Genomic DNA, 26,912 nt, shown 5'->3' on the forward strand with positions numbered 1-26,912 from the left:
ACAGGAATAAATTACATTTTAAAATATATTACAATATTACTGTTTTAACTGTATTTTTCATCTTATAAATGCAGCCTTGGTGAGCATAAGCTTCTTTTAAAAACATTAAGAAATCTTAATTATTCCAAACCTTTGATCTGTACTGTAATAAAAAAGAATTATAATGAGAAATAAAAGAAATACACTATGTAACCTTATTGTAGCATATAAAGGGCATAACTAAGCTGGATTGTAGATTATTATAATTATCAGACAACTTCAAGCCTAAAATCACACTTTCAAGGGCCCCATCTTGTGGTATTTCTCTGAAACTAACTTTTGCATAAGTTTTTAAAGGACTTTGATGTTAAAAGATTTGCTCCATGAAGTTAATCTCTTTCTTGGCTAATCCAACTTTCAGAGGTCAGAATTCCAGAAATACTGAGCTAACATATTTACTCATATTTAATCTCGCATCATATGCAACACATGCAGGATGTACAGCCTGCATATTTTTGTAAAAATGGAAGTTATTTTTGGTGTATATTTTGCACACTGGCGCGTTCACTTATCTAATTTATCATGATGGCAGACGATGCACAAGTTAAAAGGAACGGAAATATTTTGCATTCTGTGAATTAATTGCATGTTGAACCTGTCAACACAATTAAAGAAAAGTTCATTGTTGATGCCCTAATTAGGCTCCCTGTGTTTAAAGAACAAGCAGCTTAAATCATTCTGCTGAAACAGTAAAGTGGACTGTTCGGCGTGATGACGTTTTAATGTCGCCGACCGCCTCTGTAGTCCGATTTAGCAACTTCTTAGCAACGGTCATTTCCAAGACATGTAACAGATTTTAAAAATCATGGGTAGGTTAATACTGATGATGTGTTTTATGTCGTAGAATAAAACGTGAAAGTATCTTGAGGTTGTGTTAACCAGGGACCTTATTTCAGCCATTTAACCAAAAACCCATTGACTTTGGGACGATGGAACTGGAAGTGCTAAAAGGCTAACTCGTTTCCGGGTTTTGGCTTACAAAAATGTGTCATAGTTCCACCCCTCTATTACACACATAAAGTTTGGTGTCAATATGTGAAATCTTTTCTGAGATACAACCCCAGATCGTGTTTGGCATTAACGGTTCTATAAATTCGAAATCCATAACTTTTTGCTGGCATGGTCTGAAGATGATCTGTCTCCAGTTTAGTGAAAATCGGACAAAGAGGAGTTCGTAAAATGTTTTTTAAAGAAAATCAAAATGGCGGACAGGAAGTTCGGCCGACTGTGGCAAAATTGATATCTATCCCTGCGTTCCATTCGGAAGGGCTCATCCCTATGCCCTAATCCCTTCAAAGGGTTTACCCTACGGAGTGAGCACTTTGAAGGCATGAAGGGTGTAGGGGTCAAAAAACTATTTTTTTGGAACGCACTTCTGCGTCATCTTAACAAGACAATCAAGGAGGAGTAGATTGTGCAAGCTGCACCTTTTGTTTAACAATAGTTTATATATTTATTTATTATTGTTTTATCGCACCATATCGTATATTGTGTCTATGTATTTGAAACATTTGAATGGACTGATAAAGGTAGCTGTAAAGTATTTTTGTTGAAGTACAATGTCGTTTTGACCATAATAATGTACCAAATCTAACTCGTATAAATATTACAGTAGTATAGAAAAATACTATGCAGACATTTATATGATCTCCGAGCCTCCTGTACCCATTCTGTGACGCCAAACAACTTCCCTGTGCAAAGGATCATGGGGGCCCGAAGTGTCCCTCAGTTGTACCCTTTGAAATCCTTCGTTCCGAAGGGCCCTTTGAAGTGGCCAGTTTTGAGCACTTCGGTTTGGAACGACCCTTCAATATGGCGGCCATGATTGTTTTCACTCCAAAGTGCCCTTCGGAGGGCGATATATCCCGTTTGGAACGCACCGTCTGTTCTTGGCATGACCCAAGGAATCTATTAAGACCAGATGTCACTGGTCAGCATGCTCATTATGTTAATTTGACAAAGGTTTTCTATGACTTACTTGACTAATTAGGCTTAAGGTTTTTCCAGGATTATCAAGAAAAGCTGCTTATCTGTTGATCTGTCACAACTCTAGAAATCACTTAACTTTTCAGTAACCACATAATGCATTGGCAATTTATTTATCAGTGCTCTAGAACACCCTAACAACCATCCCAGCAAACAAAGAACATTTTGCTAATGTTCCTATTAAAGGGGTACTTGATTATGATTTCACTTTTTTAACTTTAGTTAGTGTGTAATGTTGCTGTTTGAGCATAAACAACATCTGCAAAGTTATGACGCTCAAAGTTCACTGCAAAGGGAGATATTTTCTTTTACAGAAATCGCTTTTTAAGGACTACAACAAACGGCTGGTAGGGACTACCACAAGCTTCTTCCCGGGTTGGTGACACCACAAACTCCAAAATTTACATAAACCCCGCCCCCGAGAACACGCAACAAAGGGGGTGAGGCCATGTTGGGCTGCTTTATAGAAGAGGAGGAGTTGTTGTAGTAAAGTGTTGTTACCATGCCGTCATTTTATGCCGGACTGCTTCACAAACGAGGGTCAATGGAATGTATGGAAGCTTGTTTCCACAACAGAATAAAAAAAAATTAAAAGATAATTGCTACTTTTTATCTCACAATTCTGACCTTTTTTTCACAGTTGCAAGTTTATATCTCGCAATTGTGGCCTTTTTTCTCAAAATTGAGAGATATAAACTCCCAAATGCGAGTTATAAAGTCAATTGCGGGATATAAACTTGCAAGTCAGAATTGCAAGATAAAAAGCACATTTATTACCTTTTTTTGTTGTTGAGTGGTGGAAACAAGCTTCCATAGTTATGTGAGCGTTAAGGAAACATTCCATTTTAATATTTAACATTCTGAAACAAGTAGTAGACAAACGTCCAATTAAAACGTTTCAGGAAAAAATTGTACCATGAACGATGTATAAATAATGTTTTTGTGCTAACGTTTTGAGAAATTTATTAAAGACCAAATCACTGAGTGAATGTTCTATTAACATTACCGGAAGAACATTAGATCATAACTTTGAGAGAACCTTGCCAGAACGTTCTGAGAATGTTCCCTGTTAGTGATGTAGCACAAAGCATAACTAATTTCAACCACAAGGCTTCTTCTGCATAAGCTTCTAACTTCAAATCATACTGAAATGACACAAGGCCTAACTTCAACTAATCTTCCAGTTTAACTCGACTTTGTCAAGATAGCATTCAAAGAGATGTCAGGTTATCTAGTGAAGTACTGATGTTTGTCCTTTCAACATAGTCACTGGTCTATAAGTCTTTGAGCTTTGGAATGTAGTTGATCTGCTTCCATACTGAACTCAGCATGAGGGATTTACTCAGCCTTGCTTTAGGGATTGTGTTTGCCAGCAAAAAAAAAAAAAAAAATTGGCAGTTATAAGCTGTTTTTTTTCCATGCAGGGAGACTTCAGTGACCTTATCTCTACAGGAGGTTCCCTGTGATGAAAACTATTTAACACCGCCTCATCTGGAGAAAACACTGGAACTGCGCTGAGCTGTTTGGACCTCCAAATCGTCTTGAGACAGTAAGTCAATTCATTTCTTATAAAAAACAATTCATTTCTTATTCTGAGAATAAGAATATTCTGCGAGTATGTCATTCTTCTGCTAATGACTCTGTTTGCTCTTAACAGATGAACAGCATTAGTTTATTCTGTCTCCTTCTGTGGACAGGAGTGTCTTCCTTTAAATTTGAGGAGTTGGTGCAATATGTCAATACCCATGAAGAGGAATTTATCAAGGTATTTCTTGGTTGGGATGTTATTGTTGTTAATTCAATTAAAGATGTATATATATATATATATATATATATCTTTAATTGAATCTTTAATGTTGAATGTTGAATAATAAAAACCCAGAATAGTGCCAAACCACATGAATTCATAAATTCTTCTTGTCATTGCAATTCAAATTCAGTTCAACATTTATTTATTATTAGTTTATTTAACAGGGACAATGCAGTATAACATTGCTACAATTTCAAGCAGCCGATGCTCCACATACAGGCTTAGCCAAAGGCTAATTTGCAGCCCAGTCCCTGGTTAGGCTTTTTAAAGAACATTTAAACAATAATCACACAAAAAACTAAGCAAAAATATAACAATAATAAAAGAAAGCTGAGACTGTGTACGACCATCAGTGTTCACAAACCTGCTTTTGTTTGTTTTTAGAGTTGTTTGAAAAATTCAACTCTGTTTGCATTTTCAGTTCAGCTGGCAGGCTGTTCCTAAGAGCAGTGTACCTTGAACTGAAAATGTGGATTGTGTGAAATTTAGTTTTTCTCTTAGGTTCTGTGCAATTCTGATTAGTTGCACCTCTCGTAGTGATCCCCTTACTACTCTGTTATTAATTGGCATATATCTGGAGCAAGATTATTTACACATTTAAAAACAATTTTAATGAGACAAATTCATAAAATTTTCAAAACTAAGCAAACTACATTTTTTGTAAAATATTACAATGATGCTATCTAATTGGTTTCTTGTCCAAAATCTTTAGTGTTTGTTTATATAGAGATCTAACAGGTTCGATAGTCAGTTGAGAGACCTGACTCCAAACAGTCAAACAATAAGATAAATGCGAGAAAACCATCGCATGCATGTATAACGTAGCTGCTTTTAAGGATATATACGGTCTAATCATATAAAAACAATTCAAGTTTGTTCTGATTGTTCTACACAGTCTCTTTACATGCACATCAAATTTCAATTGAGAATGTAAAATAATTATATAATTATAATTCTATAATTCTATAATTCTATAATTCTGAACCTCGTCAACTGATCCTGCCTTAAAAATTGGGGTTATAATAGAAGTTTTCCAATTTGAGGGGAATTTACTTTCTCTAATAGATAAATATATCAAATTTACCAAGGGCTTTAGCAAACAAGCACTATATTTTTTTACGAATGCGCTATCCATTCCAAATATATCATTAGCCCTTGAATTATTCAATTGGTTAATAATTTGGAGTATCTTATCTACATCAACCTCAGAGATATTAAAGAATGTGTCTTTTATTGCATTTTGAGGTAATTGTACAGGTTCAAAACATTTTGCAAGTTCTTCCACAGACTGGATAAAATATCTATTAAATTCATTAGCAATTTCAGTGCCGTCAGTACTAAGTCTTCCATTTATGTGCAGCTCCAACAATGGTTTACTTTGAATTCCTTCTTGTTTAGAAAGTTTGTTAATGCACTTCCAAAGAGTTGATCTATTTCCTGCAATCATTTGCTCAAAATATGCCGTTTTAACCTTTCTCGTTTCACTAACTACTTTATTTCTTAACGATTTAAAGCTTAGAATACCTGTCTGTGTTTTTGTAAGCAAAGACTTTTTCAAAGCAAGATCTCTCTTTTTCATTAGTTGATGGATATCCGAATTTAGCCATAGTAGGGATGCTTTATTTATCCCTCTTCCCAATGTTTAAAATCCATCCTTGCTGAAGATTTCTTTAGTGTTGATGAGAAATTGTTGAAAAATACCAAATAAGTTCAAAAATGACTGTAGAAAAAATGTGTGGAGTGTGAAGCCTAACAAACCACCCCTGTACCCGGCGGCCATCTTGAGTAGCATTGTGGAGCTTCCACATTGTGGAACATCTTGTGTGCCCAATTCAATTTAGATCGACACTCATGAATTGAAACAGAGGGTTCTTTAATTCTCATACAGTTTTGCCCAACATTGAGAATGTTTGGACTCTATTTTGTCTATTTTAGACACTGAGAACATGGATTGCTGTGGAGAGTGACTCCAGTGATGTTACAAAGCGATCCGACTTAGACAGAATGATGGACATGACTGCAGAGAAACTCCGCCTCATTGGAGGAAGCGTGGAAATGATCGACGTTGGAACACAGGCGGTGAGATAATGCGTCCACACTCATGTTGTAACTTTAGTGTCTTCAGTTAGAACAGCTCAACTATTCATTACTAAAATCTTAACTTCACCTCTTGTGCAGTTGCCCAATGGAAGCACAATTGCCTTGCCAAAAGTGGTCACAGCTAAGTTTGGTAGTGATCCCAGTAAACGCACCGTTTGCGTATACGGTCACGTGGACGTCCAGCCAGCCAAGAAAGAAGACGGATGGGCAACAGACCCTTATGAGCTGACTGAAATCAATGGTAACCCTGTCACCTACTTCAATTGGAAATTTTTAACTTCGACATTTAAATGTCTTCCATTCTCAAAATTAAAACAATCACTTGTTATGCTTCATAGCTGCGATAAATTTCGCCAAATGTTTGCCAGTAATAGCATATATTCGCCTGTTTGTGTGTCGTTGGCAATTGTATCAAAATTTTACTTTTAAAGTCGTCATGAAACGGAAGTTGAGAACATCTTTTGTTCGCTATTGAGAAGGAGGTCTATATCCGAGCTACAACAAGCTTCTTCCCGGGTTGGTGACATCACAAACCCCAAAATTTACATAAACCCCGCCCCCGAGAACACGCAACAAAGGGGGTGAGGCCATGTTGGGCTGCTTTAGGGAAGAGGAAGAGTTGTTGTAGTAAAGTGTTGTTAACATGTCGTCATTTTACGCCAGACTGCTTCACAAACGAGGGTCAATTCAACACTGGATTTGCGCAAAAGATTAAATTAATTAAATAATATGTTGAATCAACTCCACAGCAACTACATCAATTTATCCACTAATTATTCAGAAACGTCCAGTTTCATTCTAAAAGTTGTAACTTCTTCCTGAGTCTCTCCATTAGTGTCGACTCCGGTTCGAACAATGTAAGGCTGAACACCGTTACTGACAATCCTCATTTTGGATGCGTGAGATTCTCCAGCTTTGTTGTTGTTGAGCAACTGAAGCACGAGCTGTTAAAGCTCCGCCCTCTTCTGGAAAGGGGGCCGGGAGCAGCAGCTCATTTGCATTTAAAGGGACACACACAAAAACGGCATGTTTTTTCTCACACCCAAATAGGGGCAAATTTGACAAGCTATAATAAATGATCTGTGGGGTATTTTGAGCTGAAACTTCACAGACACATTCTGGAGACACCAGACACTTATATTACATCTTGTGAAAGGGGCATTATAGGTCCCCTTTAAAGATTACGAGGCACATGAATTTAAAAAATATAATGATGTCCATGGATAAATTATTTATAATGAATACTTATTTCATAAAAAAAGAAGAAGAATTGACAATTTTGATTTCATGGTGATTTCAACAGTTTAAGTTTTTGACCTGCAAGAAAATCAGATGATAATATATTTATTTTACTCCTAGGAAATCTATATGGAAGAGGAGCATCTGATAACAAAGGACCAGTGTTGGCCTGGATCCACACGGTGGAGGTCTACAAAGCCCTTAACATTGTAAGACAGGTTGAAATGAAAAGAAATGTTATGATTCTTCAAATGCAACATGCTGCTATTGACTTTTTGTCCTTTTGTTCAAACTGCGTGTCGTACAGGAGCTGCCGGTGAATGTTAAATTCATCATTGAGGGAATGGAAGAGACTGGTTCTAACGGCTTAGATGACATGATTGTGGCCCAGAAAGACACATTCTTCTCAGATGTTGATTATATCATCATCTCTGACTGTGTTTGGCTCAGCAAACGTCCCGCTATGACTTACGGAACCAGAGGCAACTGCTACTTCTTTGCCGAGGTACTGATATCAAACCATTCAGATGCTCTTCATGTGCTATTACCAGATATTTTTGGTTTTATAGTGGCAAACATCATATACACATTTGTATGTGGCTTAAGCCTTTAATGTTAAAAATCTAGATACGATCGTTCAATACAATAGAACAAAAAGCAGATTTGATTCACGTTTGAATCCCGGTCAGAGCGGTGTGAGTAACGCCACTCGCAACGCCAAGATCAAGGGTTCATTAGTTTGAAGTATTTTTGATTAATGGTTAATTTTAAATGAATAGCAATGCTCCTTACACATGTGTTTGTTTTTTAATGATGGTAGGTGGAGGGACCCAAGAAGGATTTGCACTCTGGAGTTTATGGAGGAACAGTAATAGAACCAATGACAGACCTGATCGGCATCTTAGGTGCTTATTAAAACATTCGGTTCTTTAGTATTTCACCACTAGCTCATTATCAATTAATCAATTGTCGAAAATCATTATCAATTTTTTACACAGACAAACTCATCAGCCCCAGTGGGAAAATCCTCATTCCCGGCATTAGGGAAGCAGTCGCACCTCTTTCTGATGAGGAATGGAAGATGTATCAAGACATTGAGTTTGACTTGGAGAGCTACAAGCAGGAGATCGGCGTGGACGAGCTGATGTATTCTAACAAGGAAAGGGAAAAGATTTATTTTTTGTCTTTTTTTTGCCTTTATTATGACAGAACAGTAAGTTGACCGGAAGTAAAGTTGGAGAGAAAGAGGGGGACGGGATTGGGAAAGGTCCACAAGCTGGGACTTGAACTCAGGACGCTCAAAGCGCAATTGCGCTATAGGCTTTTGGCACCGACTGATGTCAGTTTTTAAAGTTGGCATGAAATGGAAGTTACAATAGACTTTCCTATTGTGATGTAAATCTGAGTGAAAGGGCTTCTCGAACCAGAACAAATGTACTAGGGCGGGACTTGATTTTGTCTGTGGGGAACTGACTGGATGGTTGTGGTTTACTATTGGTCGATCACATGTGAGTGACAGGTTGTCCCGTCATCGCACAAGTAAACTCATTATCAGAAAAGAGATGTCACTGCAAGAGGGTGGAGTTATTTTGATTATAGATTATGAGGGCACATGAACTAAAAAAATGATGTGCACTGATAAATCATTTATAATAAACACTGCAATATTCCAATAAAAATACAAATAGTCAATTTTGATTTCATGGTAACTTTAAAGGGTTAGTTCACCCAAAAATGAAATTTCTGTCATTACTTAATCACCCTCATGTTGTTCCAAACCCATAAGACTTCTGTTCATCTTCAGAACACAAATGAAGATCTTTAATGAAATCTGAGAGCTTTCTGTCCCTCCATTGACAGCCTATGCAACTACTACTTTCAAGCCCCAGAAAAGTAGTAAAGACATCATTAAATGAATCCATGTGACTTTAGTGGTTTATCCTCAGTTTTATGAAGCGACACGAGTGCTTTGTTTGTGAAAAAAAAAAACATAATTTACCACTTTATTTTCAAAATATTAATCTTCAACGCGCACTGTTGTTTCATAAAATTTAAGTTAAACCACTGGAGTCACATGGAGCACTTTAATGATGTCTTTACTACCTTTCTTGGGCATGAAACTGGTAGTTGTGTAGACTGTCAATGGAGGGATAGAAAGCTCTCAGATTTCATTAAAAGATCTTCATCTGTGTTCTGAAGATGAACAAAAGTCTTATGGTTTTGGAATGACATGAGGGTGAGTAATTAATGACAGAATGTTCATTTTTGGGTGAACTAACCCTTTAAGACATAGTTCACCCAAAAATAAAAAATATGTCTTCATTTACTCTATATTCCAAGTTTTCTTCACCAGCTTTGTGCAAGGAAAAGCTTGTGTAGCTCTTTGTGTTTTATTTTAGAAATTCATAGAAATTCATGCTATTCAATCCCATCAGGTTGACTTACTCACCCATCGTTGGCGTTACCCGACCGTGTCTATCCATGGCATAGAGGGAGCTTTCTCTTCATCAGGCTCCAAGACTGTCATACCGGCCAAAGTTATAGCTAAGTTCTCTATTCGCCAGGTACCTAATATGGATCCAGCCATGGTTGAAAAACAGGTGAAAGAACATAAATCTCTTTTTAAGATGTAGAAACAGCTGTTCAAAGAGCTAAACAGGATCTTTTCAACCCTAGGTGACAGAGTATTTACAGTCGGTGTTTGCTAAACGCAAGAGTCCCAATAAACTCAACGTCACCATGGTTATTGGAGCCAAACCTTGGCTGGCTGATCCCACCCATCCATTATTTGAAGCTGGAAAAGCAGCGGTCAAGAGAGGTCCTGTGCTGTACAATCATTTCACTTCTATTCTGATGGGAATGAGAGGATATTCTGGGTGTAAAAATATTATTTGTTTTCTCCGCAAAGAAATTGTAAAGCATTGACCATTTGCTCCCAAAAAGCATTGCTGTCTTTTGTTTGGATTTTCAAAATACTGTGTTGCTGTTATAAGCAACTTAGAACTTGTTAAATATTTTTATGGAGAAAATGCATGGGAAAGAAATACTTCTGGAACCAAGATTCACAATGATAGTTGTGCATTTAATAATATAAAATGATCAAACAACATACCTCTCTCCTGCAGTTTTTGACGTAGAGCCTGACTTAATCCGTGAGGGAGGCACGATTCCCGTTGCCAGAACCTTTCAGGATGTAACAGGCAAGAGCATCATTATGCTTCCCATCGGAGGCTTTGACGACGGCCTTCATTCACAGAATGAGAAGTTAAGCAGGTAACTAGATCTTCTTTAGTTTTCTGGAGTGCTTTTTTTTTAATGCAGATTCATTTATTGTTTTATTTTTATTTTTCAGATACAACTACATCGAGGGAACCAAGCTGTTTATTGCCTACCTGCATGAAGTGTCCCAGATCAAGAAGTACTGATCAGATTATGTGGGAAGATTGCTTGATACCACTGTGCTTCATCTGCTGTTCTCTGTAACATACAAATATTACCATTATGTGTTGGTTGAGTCGCATACTAACAAATATATTCCTTTTAATTGATGCATATATATGCCTGTTGACAAAGATTTAAATTAAACAAATAAAGTGTTCTGCAACGTATGTGCAGTGATTTTATTTGTGTAAGATATCTAAAAATGAACTTATGAGGCTACTTCTTATTGAATTTTATGGCAGATTGAATGTGGCGTATTACCGCCACTAACAGGACTTTTAAATCTACATATTATGGTGAAAAATAAAAAAATAAAATCCTCAAATCCTGGCACACAATCCCAAAGTCTTTAAAAATTCCAGAACATATTTTGATGTTTCAGATATTTTCTCCTTCGGTCCAAGAAGAGTGTCTCGGGAAAGGTTTCCATATAATTCTTTCTTTGAATTAAAATATTTCACACATTCAAATAACAGGGGTGAGTTCAGGTTGATTGGGACACTTTTTGCCATTGAGATGACTGGAGAAATGTGTCCCAATAAACCTGAATTCACCCCTACATGAACTGCAGTTTCAGGTATTCTACAAACTTCACATAACCCATCTAGATATTTTCTTAAAATATGAAGATATGTATTCAACCCACAATATCTAGTGACTTCTGGTGACTTGTATTTTGTAATTTTACGTTCTGCTAAAACAGGAAATGCTTTGAGAACATTTTTAGAGTTGCCAGATGTTTATTAGTTTATAATGCTATCATGTGAATAAACCACATTTGAGCATTATTCACTTTAAAAACATAAACTTTAATGCAATCGCTGTGAATTAAATCATCTGCAGCGCATGTTATTGTTTGACACGTTTTTAAAGTTTTCAGAAAAAATTGAATGTATTTGAACATTTTTGAAAACAATCCAGGTGAATATAACACAAGAACAATTACATTAATGTAAATTAAATAACAATACTAATAATAAGAATTTAAAAAAATAATGCATATAATTGCAACGTATAATAACAAACTCTAATGTGCCGTTATGTCGTTTCGCTAAATAAAACGAGCGTTTTGCTGCATTTCAGTGGATCTGGCAACCCGGGCTGTCAGCGCTCAGTTGAGGAACTCGTTAGTAATGTGGCTTCAAAATCTCACCAATGCTTTACCACAACTGCTCATTTATTAACCGACAGTGTTATTCAGCGAATATTTAAAGTATTGAAGTTAATTACTAGAAGCATTGTTCACGTTTTAGCGTAAATATCGATTTCTCGAGCTGCGCAGAATAAGGCCAGATAGACTCTCAGGTAAGACGCTATTACACATGTGGGGCTTAAATGCTCTTTTCTGTTTTAAAATAAATTTCGTTGTAAACAAACTGTAATTGAATGACCACTACGCATTTTCACTGCTGCCAGAAGTGTTTGGTTTTATTTAAATGTTTAGTTTTAAAGGTGTCGCTAGGCGGCTAATGCTACTGACTGTTGTTTATGTTTTGGTGAAAGCGTCATCAGCTGACAGTCGAAGTAAACAGTTAAAATACATTTATTTGCCATAAACTGATTTATTATGGCTGATGTTAAACTACACAGTAAAAGAGCGTATCATCACTATAAACAGATGTTCTGGAATGCTTTAATAATGCATTGCACTACTTAAAAGTGACGTTAAATGCAGATCTGACGCAGAAAAGTAACAAAGGCAGTGGTCAGATTTTAAACATACAGTACTGGTCAAACATTTGGAATAATTAAGTTTTATTATATCGTGAAATACGTTTATATTTTACTATATTTTAATGTATTCCTGTGATCAAAGCTAAATTTTCAGCATCATTACTCCAGTCTTCAGTGTCACATGATCCTTCAGAAATCATTATAATATGCTAATTTGTTGCTCAAGAAACATTTTCTATTATTATTAATGTTGAAAACAGTTGTGCTACTTCATATTTTATTGGAAACTGTAAAACAATAACACTTAAAAGTTGGGGCTAAGATATATATAATTGATCAAAATTGTCAGTAAAGACATTATAATTAAAGAACCATTATTAATAACTGAGCATTAATAATAACTGAGCAGCAAATCAACATAATAGAATGATTTTTGAAGTAATCTGGCGTAATGATGCTGAAAATTCAGCTTTGCATCAAAGGAATAAATTACATTTTAAAATATATTCAAATAGAAAACAGTTATTTTAAATTGTAATAATATGCATTTCACAATATTACTGTATTTTCAAATAAATGCAGCCTTGGTGAGCATAAGAGACTTCTTTCAAAACCATTAACAAATCGTAATTATTCCAAACTTTTGACTGGTATAGTATATGTATTGACGATAAATGAGATGTGACAGAATGACAGTTTAAATTATCGAGCGCTAACTAACTTGATGAGTAGGTAGATCCAAGACTCCATAAAAGTGAAAAATGACATTACCAGCTGCCGTTCTGGTCTTGTGTACCGTTATAGAAGCTCTGCCTCTCCGAGAGGCTTGAATTGCACAGATGATCAGAGATCTTTGGCACCTGGATGCAACAGTCTGAGTCGACGCTCCATGACGTGCTGTGAGACCATGTCGCTGCGGAACGTCACTAGTGATCTTCTGCACAGGCAGATCAGGGTGAGGAAACCTCTTTATTTTTTTTAAAAGTAGTAGAGTTTAGACACAGAATGTCTTGTTACTCACCGTCATGTCATTCCAAACCTGTATGCTGTTATTTTTTTAATGTGGAGCACTAAAGGAGGCAGTTTGAAACTAGTATTGCTGTATTAAGATATGCAGTACAAATGTCTTAGAGCTATTGTAATGTGTGTCGATCCGTGTGTGCAGGAGAAGAGAGCGCTGGACTTCCAGAGACACTATCATGTGACCGACCCGTTTATAAAGCGTCTGGGGCTGGAGGCTGAACTACAGGTGATTTATGAATGATTGTGTGTTCATTTATAGTTTTCATGTGACGTCACACGCAGCGCCAACCTGAAGGACAAAACAAAAGCAAGGCTTTCCTCTGAAATAAAATAAGTTTCAGGGGTTTTTTCTGTTTTATTTTATTTTATTTTATTTTATTTTAAGCATCTAAAATGTTTTTTGGTTGTTTTATTTTTAGTTAACGATAATAAACCTGATGCATACTGCAATCAAAAGTGAAATAGCTTTTAAAAATCGCAAAGCCAGGTATTTTTTACCAGGTTTGTACTAATGTACTGACACAAGTCCAAACTCAGTATACACCTTAATGATAATGCAAAAATTGCAAACTATATGCAGGCAAGAAAATGTGTCCAGAATATGAATACAACCAAACTAAATTGAACGTTTCCCATAGAAAACCATTATAAAAAAATGCTTAAAGGGATAGTTCACCCTAAAATGAAAATTAAGTCATAATTTGCCCTTCTTTCTTTTATGGACCTCAAAAGGAGAATTTAAAAAGAAAAATGTCCTGATCACACTCATCCATACAATGGCAGTAAATAGCGACCAGCATCAAGCTTTTTAAAAAAGACGCAAAAGTATCACAGAATATATGATAGGGTTTAGTAAAAAAAACAAACGTAAGTTTTTATTTAACGAAAATCTTGACCATGGCCGTTGGTCTTCTATGAACTGCTGCACAACATGTGCATTCGTAAAACTCCTGTGAAATCAGGAATAACAAAAGCGTGACATGAAATAGAACCCATGTATCTTTTTCTCTGAGGTGAATATATCTGTTTTGTTAGTTGTAACAAGAAGATATCGCATTCACTTCACATCTGTCAACTGTCATTCTGACTATCATCTGACAAGAATGTACACGGATACTTTTTTGGGATTTCTAAGCATTGTATTTAATTTATTGCCATTGTATGGATGAGCATGAGCGGGACATTTTTTTAAAAATTCTCTTTTTTGGTCCAAAAAAGAAAGAAGGGCATATGACATTAGAACAACTCCAGGGTGAGTAAATAATGACTTAATTTTCAGTTTAGGGTGAACTATCCCTTTAAAGGAACACTCCACTTTTTTTGAAAATAGGCTAATAGGCTGCAGCCATGGTACGACAGCAAAGTTCCTTGATTATTACGCCGGAATGAGAGTATAGTTCCTAGCAATATCGGCCTAGAAAATCGCAACTTTTCATTTTCCGTCGGTCTTAGTACACAATGTAACTACAGAAGAGTTAAGTTTTAAATAGGAAAAATATCGAAACTCTTTGGTTATTTTTTTAGCGAGATGCTAACGGTCTAATCAGAGTCAATGAACTATGCTAAGCTATGCTAAAAGTGCTACCGCCAGACCCGGAGATCGGGCTGAATGGATTCGAAAATGGTAAAACTCAACTGTTTAACTCTAGGGGAGTTGGGAAATGAGCCTATTTTCAAAAAAAGTGGAGTGTTCCTTTAATGCATAAAGACAGTGATGTTGGAGGACCAAATTCAGTACACACCCAGATTATTAAAGTCATAAAATGAAAGATGTGATAGTCTTTTCTTGCCTAATGTGAAGTATATCCGAGTGAAACAGCTTCTGGAACAAGAATAGAGGGCGGGGCTTGATTTTGTCCATGGGGAATTGATTGGACATCATCAGAGAATAGAAGAAATGTCGCTGCAAGAAGGAGAGGGAGTTATTTTGATTAAAGATTAAAGAATTTAAAAAATAATGAAGTGCACAAATGATTCATTTTTAATAAATACTGCAATATCCTATAAAAAAAAAAAAAATTGTCGAATTTGTTTTAATGGTGACTTTAATAAAACAGTAAATTTTTTTTGCACTAAAAATAAAAAAAAATTAGATATTTCATGACTATTTACACCCTTACAACTCAACAATCTGTTTTTGCTGCTGTATCTTTAAGATTCAATGCAAACACCCCTTCATTTGTGAAATGAGTGATGGTGCCGAGTTTGCTGCGCTTACATATGAGCCATGTTGTTTTTGTAGTTTTTTTTTTGTTTTGTTTTTTTGGAATAGAGAAGACGTTTTGAGAAATATTATATATTAGGACTGCTAATATATTTTATCACTGAGTTACTGTCTCTGTTTTTAGGGTCACTCTGGCTGTGTCAACTGTCTGGAGTGGAATGAGAAAGGAGAGTAAGTTCTATTGAATCCCAGTTTGCTGCATTTCACAGTGTCTCTTCATAAACTCATTCGGCTTGTTCTTTTCTAGTCTCCTAGCCTCAGGTTCAGATGATCAGCATGCCATCATCTGGGATCCCTTCCGGCACAAAAAGCTCATCACTATGCACACAGGACATGCAGCTAACATCTTCTCAGTCAAGGTGAAGTCCACGTCACGTCTCTGCTTTTTCAGTCAGCGTCTAGTAAATATGCCAAAATGTGTATTCTTAATGAACGTGTGTTTGCAGTTCCTCCCTCACTCCGAAGACCGAATCTTGATCACAGGAGCCGCCGATACCAAGGTGCACGTGCACGACTTGACGGCGAAGGAGACCATTCACATGTTCTCAGACCACACTAACCGCGTCAAACGGATTGCAACGGCTCCCATGTGGCCCAACACCTTCTGGAGCGCGGCTGAGGACGGCGTCATTAGGTAGGTCGAGTTGAAGTCTCTGCCTCAGACGTGCTTGAGTTTGTGAGTTGATAAAAGCTAATAATTGTATGGAATAAAAAAAATGAAAATAAATAAATGGAGCTGCACGATAATCAGGATATAGCTCAGTGCAATTGTCAAATCAAAGGCTGCAATGTGATTAAATAACTATAATCTGATGTGCTGCGTGTTTCAGAGTGAAGCACAAAGCATTTCATTATTATAATTATCAGTATTTTTTATTTTACAATACAATTGCAATTCACAATAGTATTATATTTCTGTCTTCATTTTTATAGAGTTAAACCATACTATTACTACTAATATTTTATTATAATATATTATAATTATTATTAGCAACATTAGAGAACCGTAAACATGCGATTGTGTTGTTAAATTATTGAAATATTAACTTAATCTTTTGGGGTACTTGGTAAATGTTTTACATCTAAGGGATTCGGCTGATAAAAAGTTTGGGAATCCCAGGTCTAATGCATCCCAGTGTTATTTTAGTATCATTAATATACTATTATAGTTTTTATGAATATTTTGAATGTTTTTAGATTTTAACTTTAGTTAGGACCTATTATGCAAAATTCACTTTTTATAAGGTGTTTGAACACAGATGTGTGTAAACAACCAGCCTTTAATGGTAAAAATCCACCCACTCCTTTTTTTTTTTTTTTTTATAATCCCCATAAATCATAAACAGTCTCTCCAAATGCTCGGTTCCAGATTTCCCTCTACTCTTACGTAAGAGTAGGGTGAAGCCCCGCCCATGACTGGTGATGATCTGCCCTATTAGCACCCTAAGTTGCATTTTAAAAGTTGTAACCATCAGTGTCGACTCCGGTTGGAACAATGTAAGGCTGAACACCGTTACTGACAATCCTCATTTTGTCTGCGTGAGATTCTCCTGCTTTGTTGTTGTTGAGCAACCGAAGCGTGAGCTGTTAAAGCTCCGCCCTCTTCTGGAAAGGGGGCCGGGAGCAGCAGCTCATTGGCATTTAAAGGGACACACACAAAAACGCCGTGTTTTTGCTCACACCCAAATGGGGCAAATTTGACAAGCTATAATAAATGATCTGTGGGGTATTTTGAGCTGAAACTTCACAGACACATTCTGGAGGCACCAGAGACTTATATGAAATCTTGTGAAAAGGGGCATTATAGGTCCCCTGTAAAGTTTTAGTGATTTTGTTGTGGTTTTGTCTTTTTTTTTTTATTAGTGTTTTTAAATATGTCTTTGCATATTATACTGAATTTAGTTTTTTTTTTTTTTTTTTTGCCTTGCAACTAACTGAAATAAAATGTGTTTTTTAGATTTTATTTTAGTTAACGTTTATTTTATTTCAAGTAACGGAAATGTTTTTTGTGTTAGTTTCAGTTAACGATAATAACCCTGATGAATACTGCACAGAAAAGGGGAACAAACTTTTAAAAATCTCAAGCTATAATCAGATTTCCTGCATTAACTCTTAAGTGGGCGGTTCTACAGTGCTGACGTCTGGATAGCTGTGTTGAATCTCTGTCTCGAGGGGATGGACACAAGCCTCCAGTGGAAGTTTAATCATATGTTTTCCTTGAAGTTAATTAGGCTCATAGGAACCGGCTTATATGCCCTTGAAAACTGCATTTCAGGCCTCTCCAGATGTTGTGTTGGCTGCAAGGTAGTATCACCCATCAGGGAGCATATATGCCCTGGCAATGAATGATGTTTGGATATGAAAGAACACAGCAGGTCCCTGGCTAATGCCAAAGCTGACTGCCTCGCAGTATTTAATACTTTGCATGTAGAGGACATTTTTTATTATATTTACGAGACGCTGCAAAACATGCGAGCGCAGCGGTCAAACACATCCGTCTAACGTGTTTACATAGAAAAACTATGGAAAAGTAGCACAGTGCAATGCTAAAACACATTCTGTATGAATGGACCCTTACACTTGTTGTAAACAATTGTTACAAAAGGAAAAAAATGTAATCTGACATTAAAATGTAATAATTATTTCCTTTTGTTGTAATAAAATCTTTCCTTTTCCAATCAAGCATCTGCCATATACAGACACTTTTCACCATCCAATCAGTTCTCGCTTTACATTTCAAAGTCTGTTACTGTTTTATTTCCCTTCTACCCAGGCAGTATGATCTGAGAGAGAGCAGTAAACGCTCGGAGGTTTTAATTGATCTGACGGAATATTGCGGGCAGCTTGTGGAAGCAAAATGTCTGGCGATCAACCCCCGTGACAACAACTACATGGCTGTGGGAGCTAACGGGCCTTTTGTTCGGCTCTATGACATTAGAATGATCCACAATCACAGGTGACTTTATTAGTATTATTAAAAGAATAATTAGAAAATAAACTAAGATGTGAGGCAGAATGTCCATACAAAAAATCTTAATGGTGATTAATATTGTTTAACTCCGAAAATGATAAAAGGAACAGACAGATATTATTTGTTAATCTTCCCCTCTCAAATCTCATTCACTTGTGTTCAATTAAAAAATGGAGCATTTAGATTAGACTCATTGCAGGAGGTTTGATGTTATTAGGATTGAAAATTTAAAAAGTGCGACAACAAATACGATTTGAGATGTGTCAGATTATCATTGCTTTTCGCAAAAACAACATGAGGGTGAGTAAATGATGACAAAAGTTTTATTTTTGGTGGAATATTGCTTGAAATAATATTTCAAATTACTGTATTTTCCAGAAAATAAGTTGCACCTGACTATAAGTCACACTGGTTTAAAATTGCATTTTTGAGAGAGAAAAAACACATTGGTTTATAAGTCATTTTACTATTACAATCAGAAATTATGTAAGATACTGGTAAGTAAAGTGAAATATTTACATTATTTATTATAAACACTTTAAACATGTGTTTTAGTTCCCTTCACTCCACTACAAATCCTTTAAATGTAATGGTATTCAGAACTGAACTGGAATGAAAACTATAATATAAAACAAATTATATTAGCATTCATTACAAAACACCAGGCCGAAATGAATTTATTTAAAGTGAAACTGATTTTAACTTGATGTTAATGGCATTATATAAGTCACTTTGGAATAAAAGGCAAAGCATGTTTCATATCATAAAAAAACAACTTATATTCCAGAAAACTTGGTAAATAGAATTCTTGGTTACAGATTCATGTTCCTGTTATTATTATTTTCAGGGATGTTTTCTTTAGGGTGTAACGTTACACTCTTGTCTACCTTCTAGGAAGTCTATGAGTCAAAGTACCTCGGCTGGTGTTCATACGTTTTGCGACAAACGGAAATCGATACCGGATGGTGCTGGACAGTACTATGTCGCAGGTTTGTAGTCCGGATCATTGCGTTGCTCACGGATGGAACTTCTGTGTTGGAAAAACCTGCTTTTACAGATATTTATCTCTGTTTGCAGGTCACTTACCTGTGAAGCTTCCTGACTATAATAACAGATTACGAGTTCTGGTGGCAACCTATGTTACATTCAGCCCCGACGGTACTGAACTGCTGGTAAACATGGGTGGAGAACAGGTAATTAATTAGTGAGGCTTGCTGCTGATAGTTATTGACTCTCCGTTTCCAGTATGCAGGACTGAAGATGTTTTATGTGCAGTTACGCATTACTGCTTTCTGTTTGCAGGTGTATTTATTTGATCTGACGTTCAAACAGAGACCGTACACTTTTCTGCTGCCCAAAAAGTGCCATCCATCATCAGGTAGTAAACATTTTGCAGTGATGAAGCAAATAAATTGATTCATTGAATTTGTTTTACAGAAATTTATCAAACTTACCAGCTCTAAAACAGTTTTTACAACTGAAGTTTAAATGAGAAAAGCTATTAAAACATTGAATCTCGAGGAAGAACACAGTCTTAAGACCAACTGTTGGGATCTATAACAATTTTATGTATAAAAAAATATGAAATAACCTTGTGTTGTACTGGTCTGCTCTTGATTGTCATTCATGATGGGCATCTTCTGGCAGAGGTACAAAATGGGAAAACCACCAACGGTGTGTCCAATGGGATTCATCTACCTGCAAGCCGCCTTAAACTGGCTAAATTTACCAGGTAACATTGATTTATGTGTGTTATGCCGACTGCATCTTTAATTATGTTTCCATCCAAAGTTGCAAATTCAACTTCTGCACCATTTCCATCCCATGTGTTCAAAAGAACAAAAGCGATGCTTCTTGGGAAATTGGTGCAAAATGTGTAATAAAAATGTAATTGGGAAAGTAGCTGTAATCGGCAAAGCAACTGTGGCTCAGAGAGTGCAGACAAAACGCAATATATGCTGTCATGTTATTTTGCATTCGAATGTTTGCTGTTTGGGAATGTAATCGTGTGAGACAGTTCCGGGAGGAAATTAAACCACATCATTTTAATAACAGACTTTGGCTCAGGCATTTCAAAATGACCAAACATTTGAGATGCTGTGCAAAGCGTTTGGTCCACTGGTTAGTCCAGTTATCCAATCACTTCCTCTGTTGAGGCAACATCATGTGAGTTTTTTGTTGTGCGTCGAGGGATTTATTTGGTAAAAATGTGTTTTCATAGTAGTTTATGCACGTCTTCTTATCGGAATAAAAAAATATCCACCTCAATTGAGCGCGTACCTTTTTTTTATGATACATTTTTTAGATTTTATGCACATTTTGGCATTTCCATCTAGTGTTTTTTTTTTTATTCAATATCCCAAAATTTGCATAAAAATATGTGGATGGAAACATAGCTATTGATTCTGGCACTGTCCCGTTTATATGATGTTATTTCCTGTTCACTTGTCATAGACTAGTTTGAGTTGCAATAATTGTTGCTTGTCTGTATTTGTGTCTCTGGGTCAGTGGCTCCAATGATCTTCCTCCTCATCTGGAGAGGATCAAGCAACAGGCTAATGATGCGTTCGCGCGGCAGCAGTGGACTCAAGCCATTCAGCTCTACAGTCTGGGCCTCCATGAAGCCAGTCAAAATGCTATGCTGTATGGAAACCGTGCTGCTGCATACATGAAGCGAAAATGGTAAGATAAATGCTTTTGATGCAATAAGGGCTGCATGATGTGGTTAAAAAACATCACATTGTGATTATTTTGACATTGGAAACAGCACATCTCATGTTGAAGATATGCACCGCACAATGCTTACAGCGCATGCCAAGTTTATATTTGTTTAATTACATCCACAGCCTTTTGTGCTTTAAGGCAAGACACCACAGGTAAATAGGGTAGAATTTTAACTAGTCGATATCACCATACTTTCCCCAGTTGATTAATTACAGTATTTTAAGACAATTGTTTTGTATTACAAGTTTTCTAAAAATGTTATGTTCAAATATGCAAATGAGACATTACCTAATTAAATATGCACTAATTTGCATATATTTCCAGAACAGAAATGTAAGAAAATACTGTCAACAGACAGAAAAAAATACATTTAGAAATAAAATGTTCTATAAATCAGGCAAATTATATGAACAAACCCCTCTGTAGGGCTTTTCACACTGCGCTTAACCCTGGGTTATCTTCGTTCTAAACACTGCTTTTAACCCCGGGTAGAGGAACGTTTCACACTCGTAATTTAGAAGCGGGGTTCGCACCACTTTTTACCCTGGTTATGAAACCTTGCTCTGGAGCAGGGTTAGCAGCGTTTTTGCGGTGTTAACCCTGCATTGCGGTGCCAAACTTGTACAGTGTGAAATGATGCGGTGTTAGACGCTTAGCAACAGACAACCAATCGCGTACTCATATTTGCCTGTTTTGGACAGTCACGGAAACACTGCATATTGTATATAAACAGTAAATTCAGCGTTTGAGAGAAAAAATGTCAAATGCTGACAGAAAACATGACCATTTTTTAGTGAAGAAGAGTTTCATTCTTATCTTTTATAATGTCCATTTAGTATAAACTCGATAGTACAGTCAGCAATATGATGATGCGCAATGCCAGAGCTATGTAAACAGGTCGCGTGCTGCGTTTATCCAATCAATGACACTGACACCGCAAATATGCAAATAAGCATGTAAACCCAGGGTTTACATGGGTTTAACCCCCGGGTAAATTATGAGCAGTGTGAAACGTAAAGCAAGATAACCCAGGATTCCATTTACCCGGGGTTTAGAATGACCCAGGGTTAACTTTCAAGTGTGAAAATCCCTTGTAAAACCCTTAAGAATATAGATAGGAATAAAACAAAAGTTTGGTGTATGTAAAGCTGCTGAAGTGGAGATTTCTGAGAAAAAAACTCACCGCCTTTAAGGATACGTATTGTCATTGAAATCTACAGATGCAAATAGATAAAGTGCAATAAAATATTTAAATGTGTATTTTGTTAGTTTTCTTTACACTAGTCTGAAAGAAGACATGTTATGGAAGCAAAACAGGCCAAAATCTTAAATTGAATTGTGCATGAAAAAAACAATGGGTTTGTCTTGTAGTGTCTTGCCTTAATAGTCAGTATTTTAATTAGTGGTTTGCATGTGAAGTGTGAATGTGAAGTGCATCATGTGGCTTTGCACTCGTCTCTGGCAGGGATGGTGATCACTATGACGCACTGCGAGACTGTCTTAAGGCCTTGTCCCTGAACCCAGGCCACCTGAAGGCGCACTTCCGTTTAGCGCGCTGCCTCTTTGAGCTCAAGTACATCGCTGAGGCTCTGGAGTGTCTAGATGACTTCAAGGGCAAGTTTCCAGAGCAGGCACACAGCAGCGCTTGTGACGCCCTCGACAAAGACATCAAGGCTGCCCTCTTCTCAAAAACAGACTCCTGTAGGTTCTTGTCTTGTCTGTCTTGGATCTTGGATTTTGTTTGTGCATGCATTTTAATAATCAGGACTCTGGATGTTTTTCATGCATCTAATCTAGCTGACGACAAAAAGGGGAACAGCTCCATCCGCTTGCATAATTTCAGCCGGAAAGAATCCATCCCGGAGGATGAGATCGTTCTCAGAGAGCGAAGCTTCGACTACAAGCATCGCTACTGTGGCCACTGCAATACGACCACTGACATTAAGGAAGCCAACTTCTTTGGAAGGTCAGTTTACTGATGTATTATTCCGCTTTAATGTAAATCTCCTGTTTCCACCTATAATGCATGTCATATCTGCTGCTAAACGAGGATCTGAATATGAGACAACAGCACATGACTTGTTTGCTTGTTGCTTTACAGTAAAGGACAGTACATTGTGAGCGGTTCAGATGATGGGTCATTTTTCATCTGGGAGAAAGAGACAACGAACCTGGTGCGGATCTTACAGGGGGACGAGTCTATAGTGAACTGCCTACAGCCGCACCCCAGCTACTGCTTCCTGGCCACCAGTGGTATCGATCCCGTGGTGCGACTGTGGAACCCAAGACCGGAGGTACGAACTGACTGCAATGACACTCGTCACATCAGTGGCGTGTGTCATTATGAATGATGAATAAATTAATGCTAACTGTGACTACATTTACATGCACCCTCATAATGCGATTATAATGAGATTTAGGCAATATTGTGATTAAACTTTACCTCATGTAAACACAATACTAATCAAATATATGCAATTAAGCTCATAATCTTAGTAAAATATGTGGCGTATGCTGATTTTAAAGAAAAGCATCACATTTTTGGGGTGCTGAAAAAACAGTTTGACAATGTTGAACATGCACAACATGAATATAATACAGTATGTATATATATATATATATATATATATATATATATATATATATAATATATATATTATACACACATAGGAGTTGGCGTATGTGAATAATGGAGGTGAAAATAACCACAGTTCTTAGTCAATAATCAGAATAAAAAAAATTCATTTAAACTGGAGTGAAGCAGTTTGCTTGTCATGTAAACATCTTACTGTGATTTAGTCCTTACTCTGATTATTGGAAATAATCACATTATTGATGCACAATCAATCTGAGTCATAATTTATTGGTTTTCATTTCAGTATTCAGTTTTGATTTAATTTGTTTTGATTTAAATTCTCCAGCTTTGTTGTTGTTGAGCAACCGAAGCGTGAGCTGTTAAAGCTCCGCCCTCTTCTGGAAAGGGGGCCGGGAGCAGCAGCTCATTTGCATTTAAAGGGACACAAACTATGTCAGACTGTTGATTGCACCAAAAGTAACTTCCAAACTTCTTTTCTCTTCTGTCTGTCCTGCATGGCCGACCATCAGTCGGAGAATGAGAACTGTCGGGTGGTGGAGGACATGGAGAGTGCGGCCCAAGCCAACCAACGGCGCATGAATGCGGATCCGCTGGAGGTGATGCTGTTGAACATGGGCTACCGCATCACAGGCCTGAGCAGCAGAGGAGCCGAGGGCTCGGATGAAGACGACAGCTCGGAGGGCCAGGTTCAGTGCCGCTCTAGCTAGAACGCCGTCACGGACCTCCACACGCACCCGTCCCACGTTTGAGAAGAGGGCAAAGCACCTTAGATATTTACTTTTGCAATTTCAGTTCTTCAACGTGATGCTGAGTGAATGAATGCTGCCGCTCCGCACTATGCAGAAGTTTGGAGAAGTGGGAAACACAATCGCACAATCCAAGTCAAGTCAAAAGCACTTAGAGATTAATGTCCGCAAAATCATTTTAAAAAGCGCGCGCTAAGAAGAGTGTTGGCGTACCGTCAGATTAAAGCTTGTTTCCAAAGTCGCAAAGCGCTTGGGTCTTTCTAATGCGGGGCTTGCTATTGGACGCTGTTGGCCATGATATTCTCATTTTCTTTCTTTTCCCAAATGAACTTAATCATCTTTATGAGCGCCAGAGGACAGTAAAAAATAAGTGTTATTGTTCAGAAAAGTATGTTTATAGGTCTGCAGCACTTTCTTTTGGAATATATTCTGGAAAAATAAATGGTGTTTATGTTCGACCCAGACTTGCATTGTGAATGTTCATCAAGTTGTGGTTTGCTGGGACTGAAAAATTTTGTTGTTGATGATGATGTTTATTGTCAGATATTTTGGAAGGATTTGTTATTTTTTTACCTTTTTCTTCATCGGCACAAGCAGGATGTCTGACTGTTGCCCTTTCATCTTCATAGATGAACCTGAAAAGAGATGATAAAACAAAAATAAGGATGCGGAGAGGGACTTTTCGCAAAGGTTATAACCTGCTATGAGAAGACAAGATTGCAGTTATAAGAAACAGAATTGGGTTTATTTTGGGATATGTGTGTTTTTGTTTCACTGTGTTCATCTTTTGAGATTTCAGAACAGTTTAGTGCAACATTTAAAAAAAATAAATGACATTTCTGTTGTTGCTGTCATGATCCTTGGTAGGGGAATTTCCGGAAAGGAAAACATATTATTTGACTTAAATGTACTCTTTATCATCAACGGTATGGCTTTTTAAACACAGTAATAATGTGACGGAGATAAATTCGATCGCTCTCATTAGAGTCAGTGGAGCCGTCGACACTGGAAGCACCTGGTGTGTTGAGAAATTGAGTCCCCCCAGGAATCGAGTCTCCTTTAGGACCTTGAGTGATCCCATTGGTTCAACGTAGTATTTTTAGCATCTGATTCAAGCGATTCAATCAAGCATTTCTAGTTCTTACTGGGTTTTTTAGTTAGCTTATGTACCTGATTGGCCTGCTAGCTTAGCTTATATTATATATTAGCTTATATTATATTATGTTTTTTGCTTCCAATATAGTTCCCAATTAGAAGTTTCAAATTAATGATGTTTGTGTGTACTTAGCATGACAAGTCATTTATTAAAAATGTATTGTAGTATTATTATATACTATACCACATTGCTATTATTGTGTAAAATTAATATTAAATTACTTTTACAGAACATAGTATGTTGCAACAATCCTTATCCTTATAAAAAATACATTTTTAGGCATGGTTGTGTATCCAGTTTGTTTTATTATGCAATATATTTCAAGCATGTTGTTTGTGCACTTAATGTAATAAACATCAAACAATAGTTAAATCAATAGTTAAAAAACATCACAATGACTTTTGATCAGGCATTACTGCCTGGGTCTTAAAGGAGACCCGATTCCTGGGGGGGGGCGACTCGATTTCTCATGACACTGGACAAACGCTGCACATCCATGTCTTAAATAAAATTAATTTATTTACAAATATATGTGTGATTTTATTAATTGTTTATTGATTGTTACATTAAAGCCAGCTCATGATGTCTCTGTCCTGCTTTTGTTTTAATCATATATATATATATATATATATATATATATATATATATATATAGACCTACACGTAAAATAACCCATGCAACCGATGGATTTCTGTTGGAAATAACATAGGAACATTTTCATTTCACTAAGGATAAAGTGTAGCTTCAAGCTCAAGCTGATTTGTTTGTGATCACTAAATGTTCACATGATGCAGCTTCCAGTGCAGACTTGCTTCTCGCAGCTGATTGGACGCTTTGAATTGACGCAAATACGCTTGCCGGCAAATCCCTGTGCGCTACTTTGATAAAGTTGTTACATTCACTTTCCCTGCTCACAATTAGTCAAAGTCTGTTTTTTGCTGAATAGTTAGTTTTTTTCCAAAGTGTAATTCATTTCCTGTCATGTTGTGCCACAAACAGTGGAGAAAACCCGTGTCCTCTAAAGGCCACCTGACCTACATACACTAATGAGGAAGGTGTAGCACGCATCTAGGCCAGATGGGTTGCAAGGCCATGGATGTGTTCAGAATAGCATACTACTATAGTATATACTTTACTATACATGTGTAGTATGTATACTGTGCATATACAACCCAAATGACCT

The 26,912-nt window shown here is 36.8% G+C and overlaps 2 protein-coding genes and 1 long non-coding RNA gene across 4 annotated transcripts; 2 read left to right on the forward strand and 1 right to left on the reverse strand.

Annotated features, from left to right (window-relative positions):
• LOC127497840 (uncharacterized) lies at positions 1-15,623 on the reverse strand. Of its 2 annotated transcripts, XR_007925669.1 has the most exons (5): positions 15,055-15,623; positions 10,567-10,651; positions 10,287-10,418; positions 9,624-9,742; positions 8,186-8,325 (listed from the first exon to the last, which is right to left on the reverse strand). It is a non-coding gene; the product is annotated as an uncharacterized LOC127497840 (long non-coding RNA). The 2 variants fall into 2 exon arrangements; XR_007925668.1 differs by lacking the exons at positions 8,186-8,325; positions 15,055-15,623 and adding an exon at positions 1-634 and having other exon boundaries at positions 10,567-10,705.
• On the forward strand, positions 3,255-10,782 carry cndp1 (carnosine dipeptidase 1). Its single transcript, XM_051866591.1, has 12 exons — positions 3,255-3,574; positions 3,683-3,790; positions 5,771-5,914; positions 6,014-6,176; positions 7,295-7,383; positions 7,482-7,679; positions 7,995-8,079; positions 8,173-8,331; positions 9,608-9,774; positions 9,851-9,992; positions 10,300-10,447; positions 10,527-10,782. Exons 2-12 carry the CDS (start codon positions 3,683-3,685, stop codon positions 10,597-10,599), a joined length of 1,476 nt encoding a protein of 491 aa, XP_051722551.1. The 5' UTR covers positions 3,255-3,574; the 3' UTR covers positions 10,600-10,782.
• Positions 11,685-25,417, forward strand: wdtc1 (WD and tetratricopeptide repeats 1). Its single transcript, XM_051866590.1, has 16 exons — positions 11,685-11,920; positions 13,094-13,244; positions 13,455-13,538; positions 15,661-15,707; positions 15,784-15,895; positions 15,983-16,170; positions 18,310-18,492; positions 19,402-19,496; positions 19,585-19,700; positions 19,810-19,885; positions 20,155-20,239; positions 21,016-21,189; positions 22,697-22,932; positions 23,029-23,197; positions 23,333-23,525; positions 24,337-25,417. Exons 2-16 carry the CDS (start codon positions 13,179-13,181, stop codon positions 24,532-24,534), a joined length of 2,022 nt encoding a protein of 673 aa, XP_051722550.1. The 5' UTR covers positions 11,685-11,920; positions 13,094-13,178; the 3' UTR covers positions 24,535-25,417.
• The last annotated feature ends 1,495 nt before the right edge of the window (positions 25,418-26,912 follow it).

This window comes from Ctenopharyngodon idella, chromosome 16, assembly GCF_019924925.1.
Source record: "Ctenopharyngodon idella isolate HZGC_01 chromosome 16, HZGC01, whole genome shotgun sequence".
In the NCBI taxonomy this organism is placed as follows: Eukaryota; Metazoa; Chordata; class Actinopteri; order Cypriniformes; family Xenocyprididae; genus Ctenopharyngodon; species Ctenopharyngodon idella.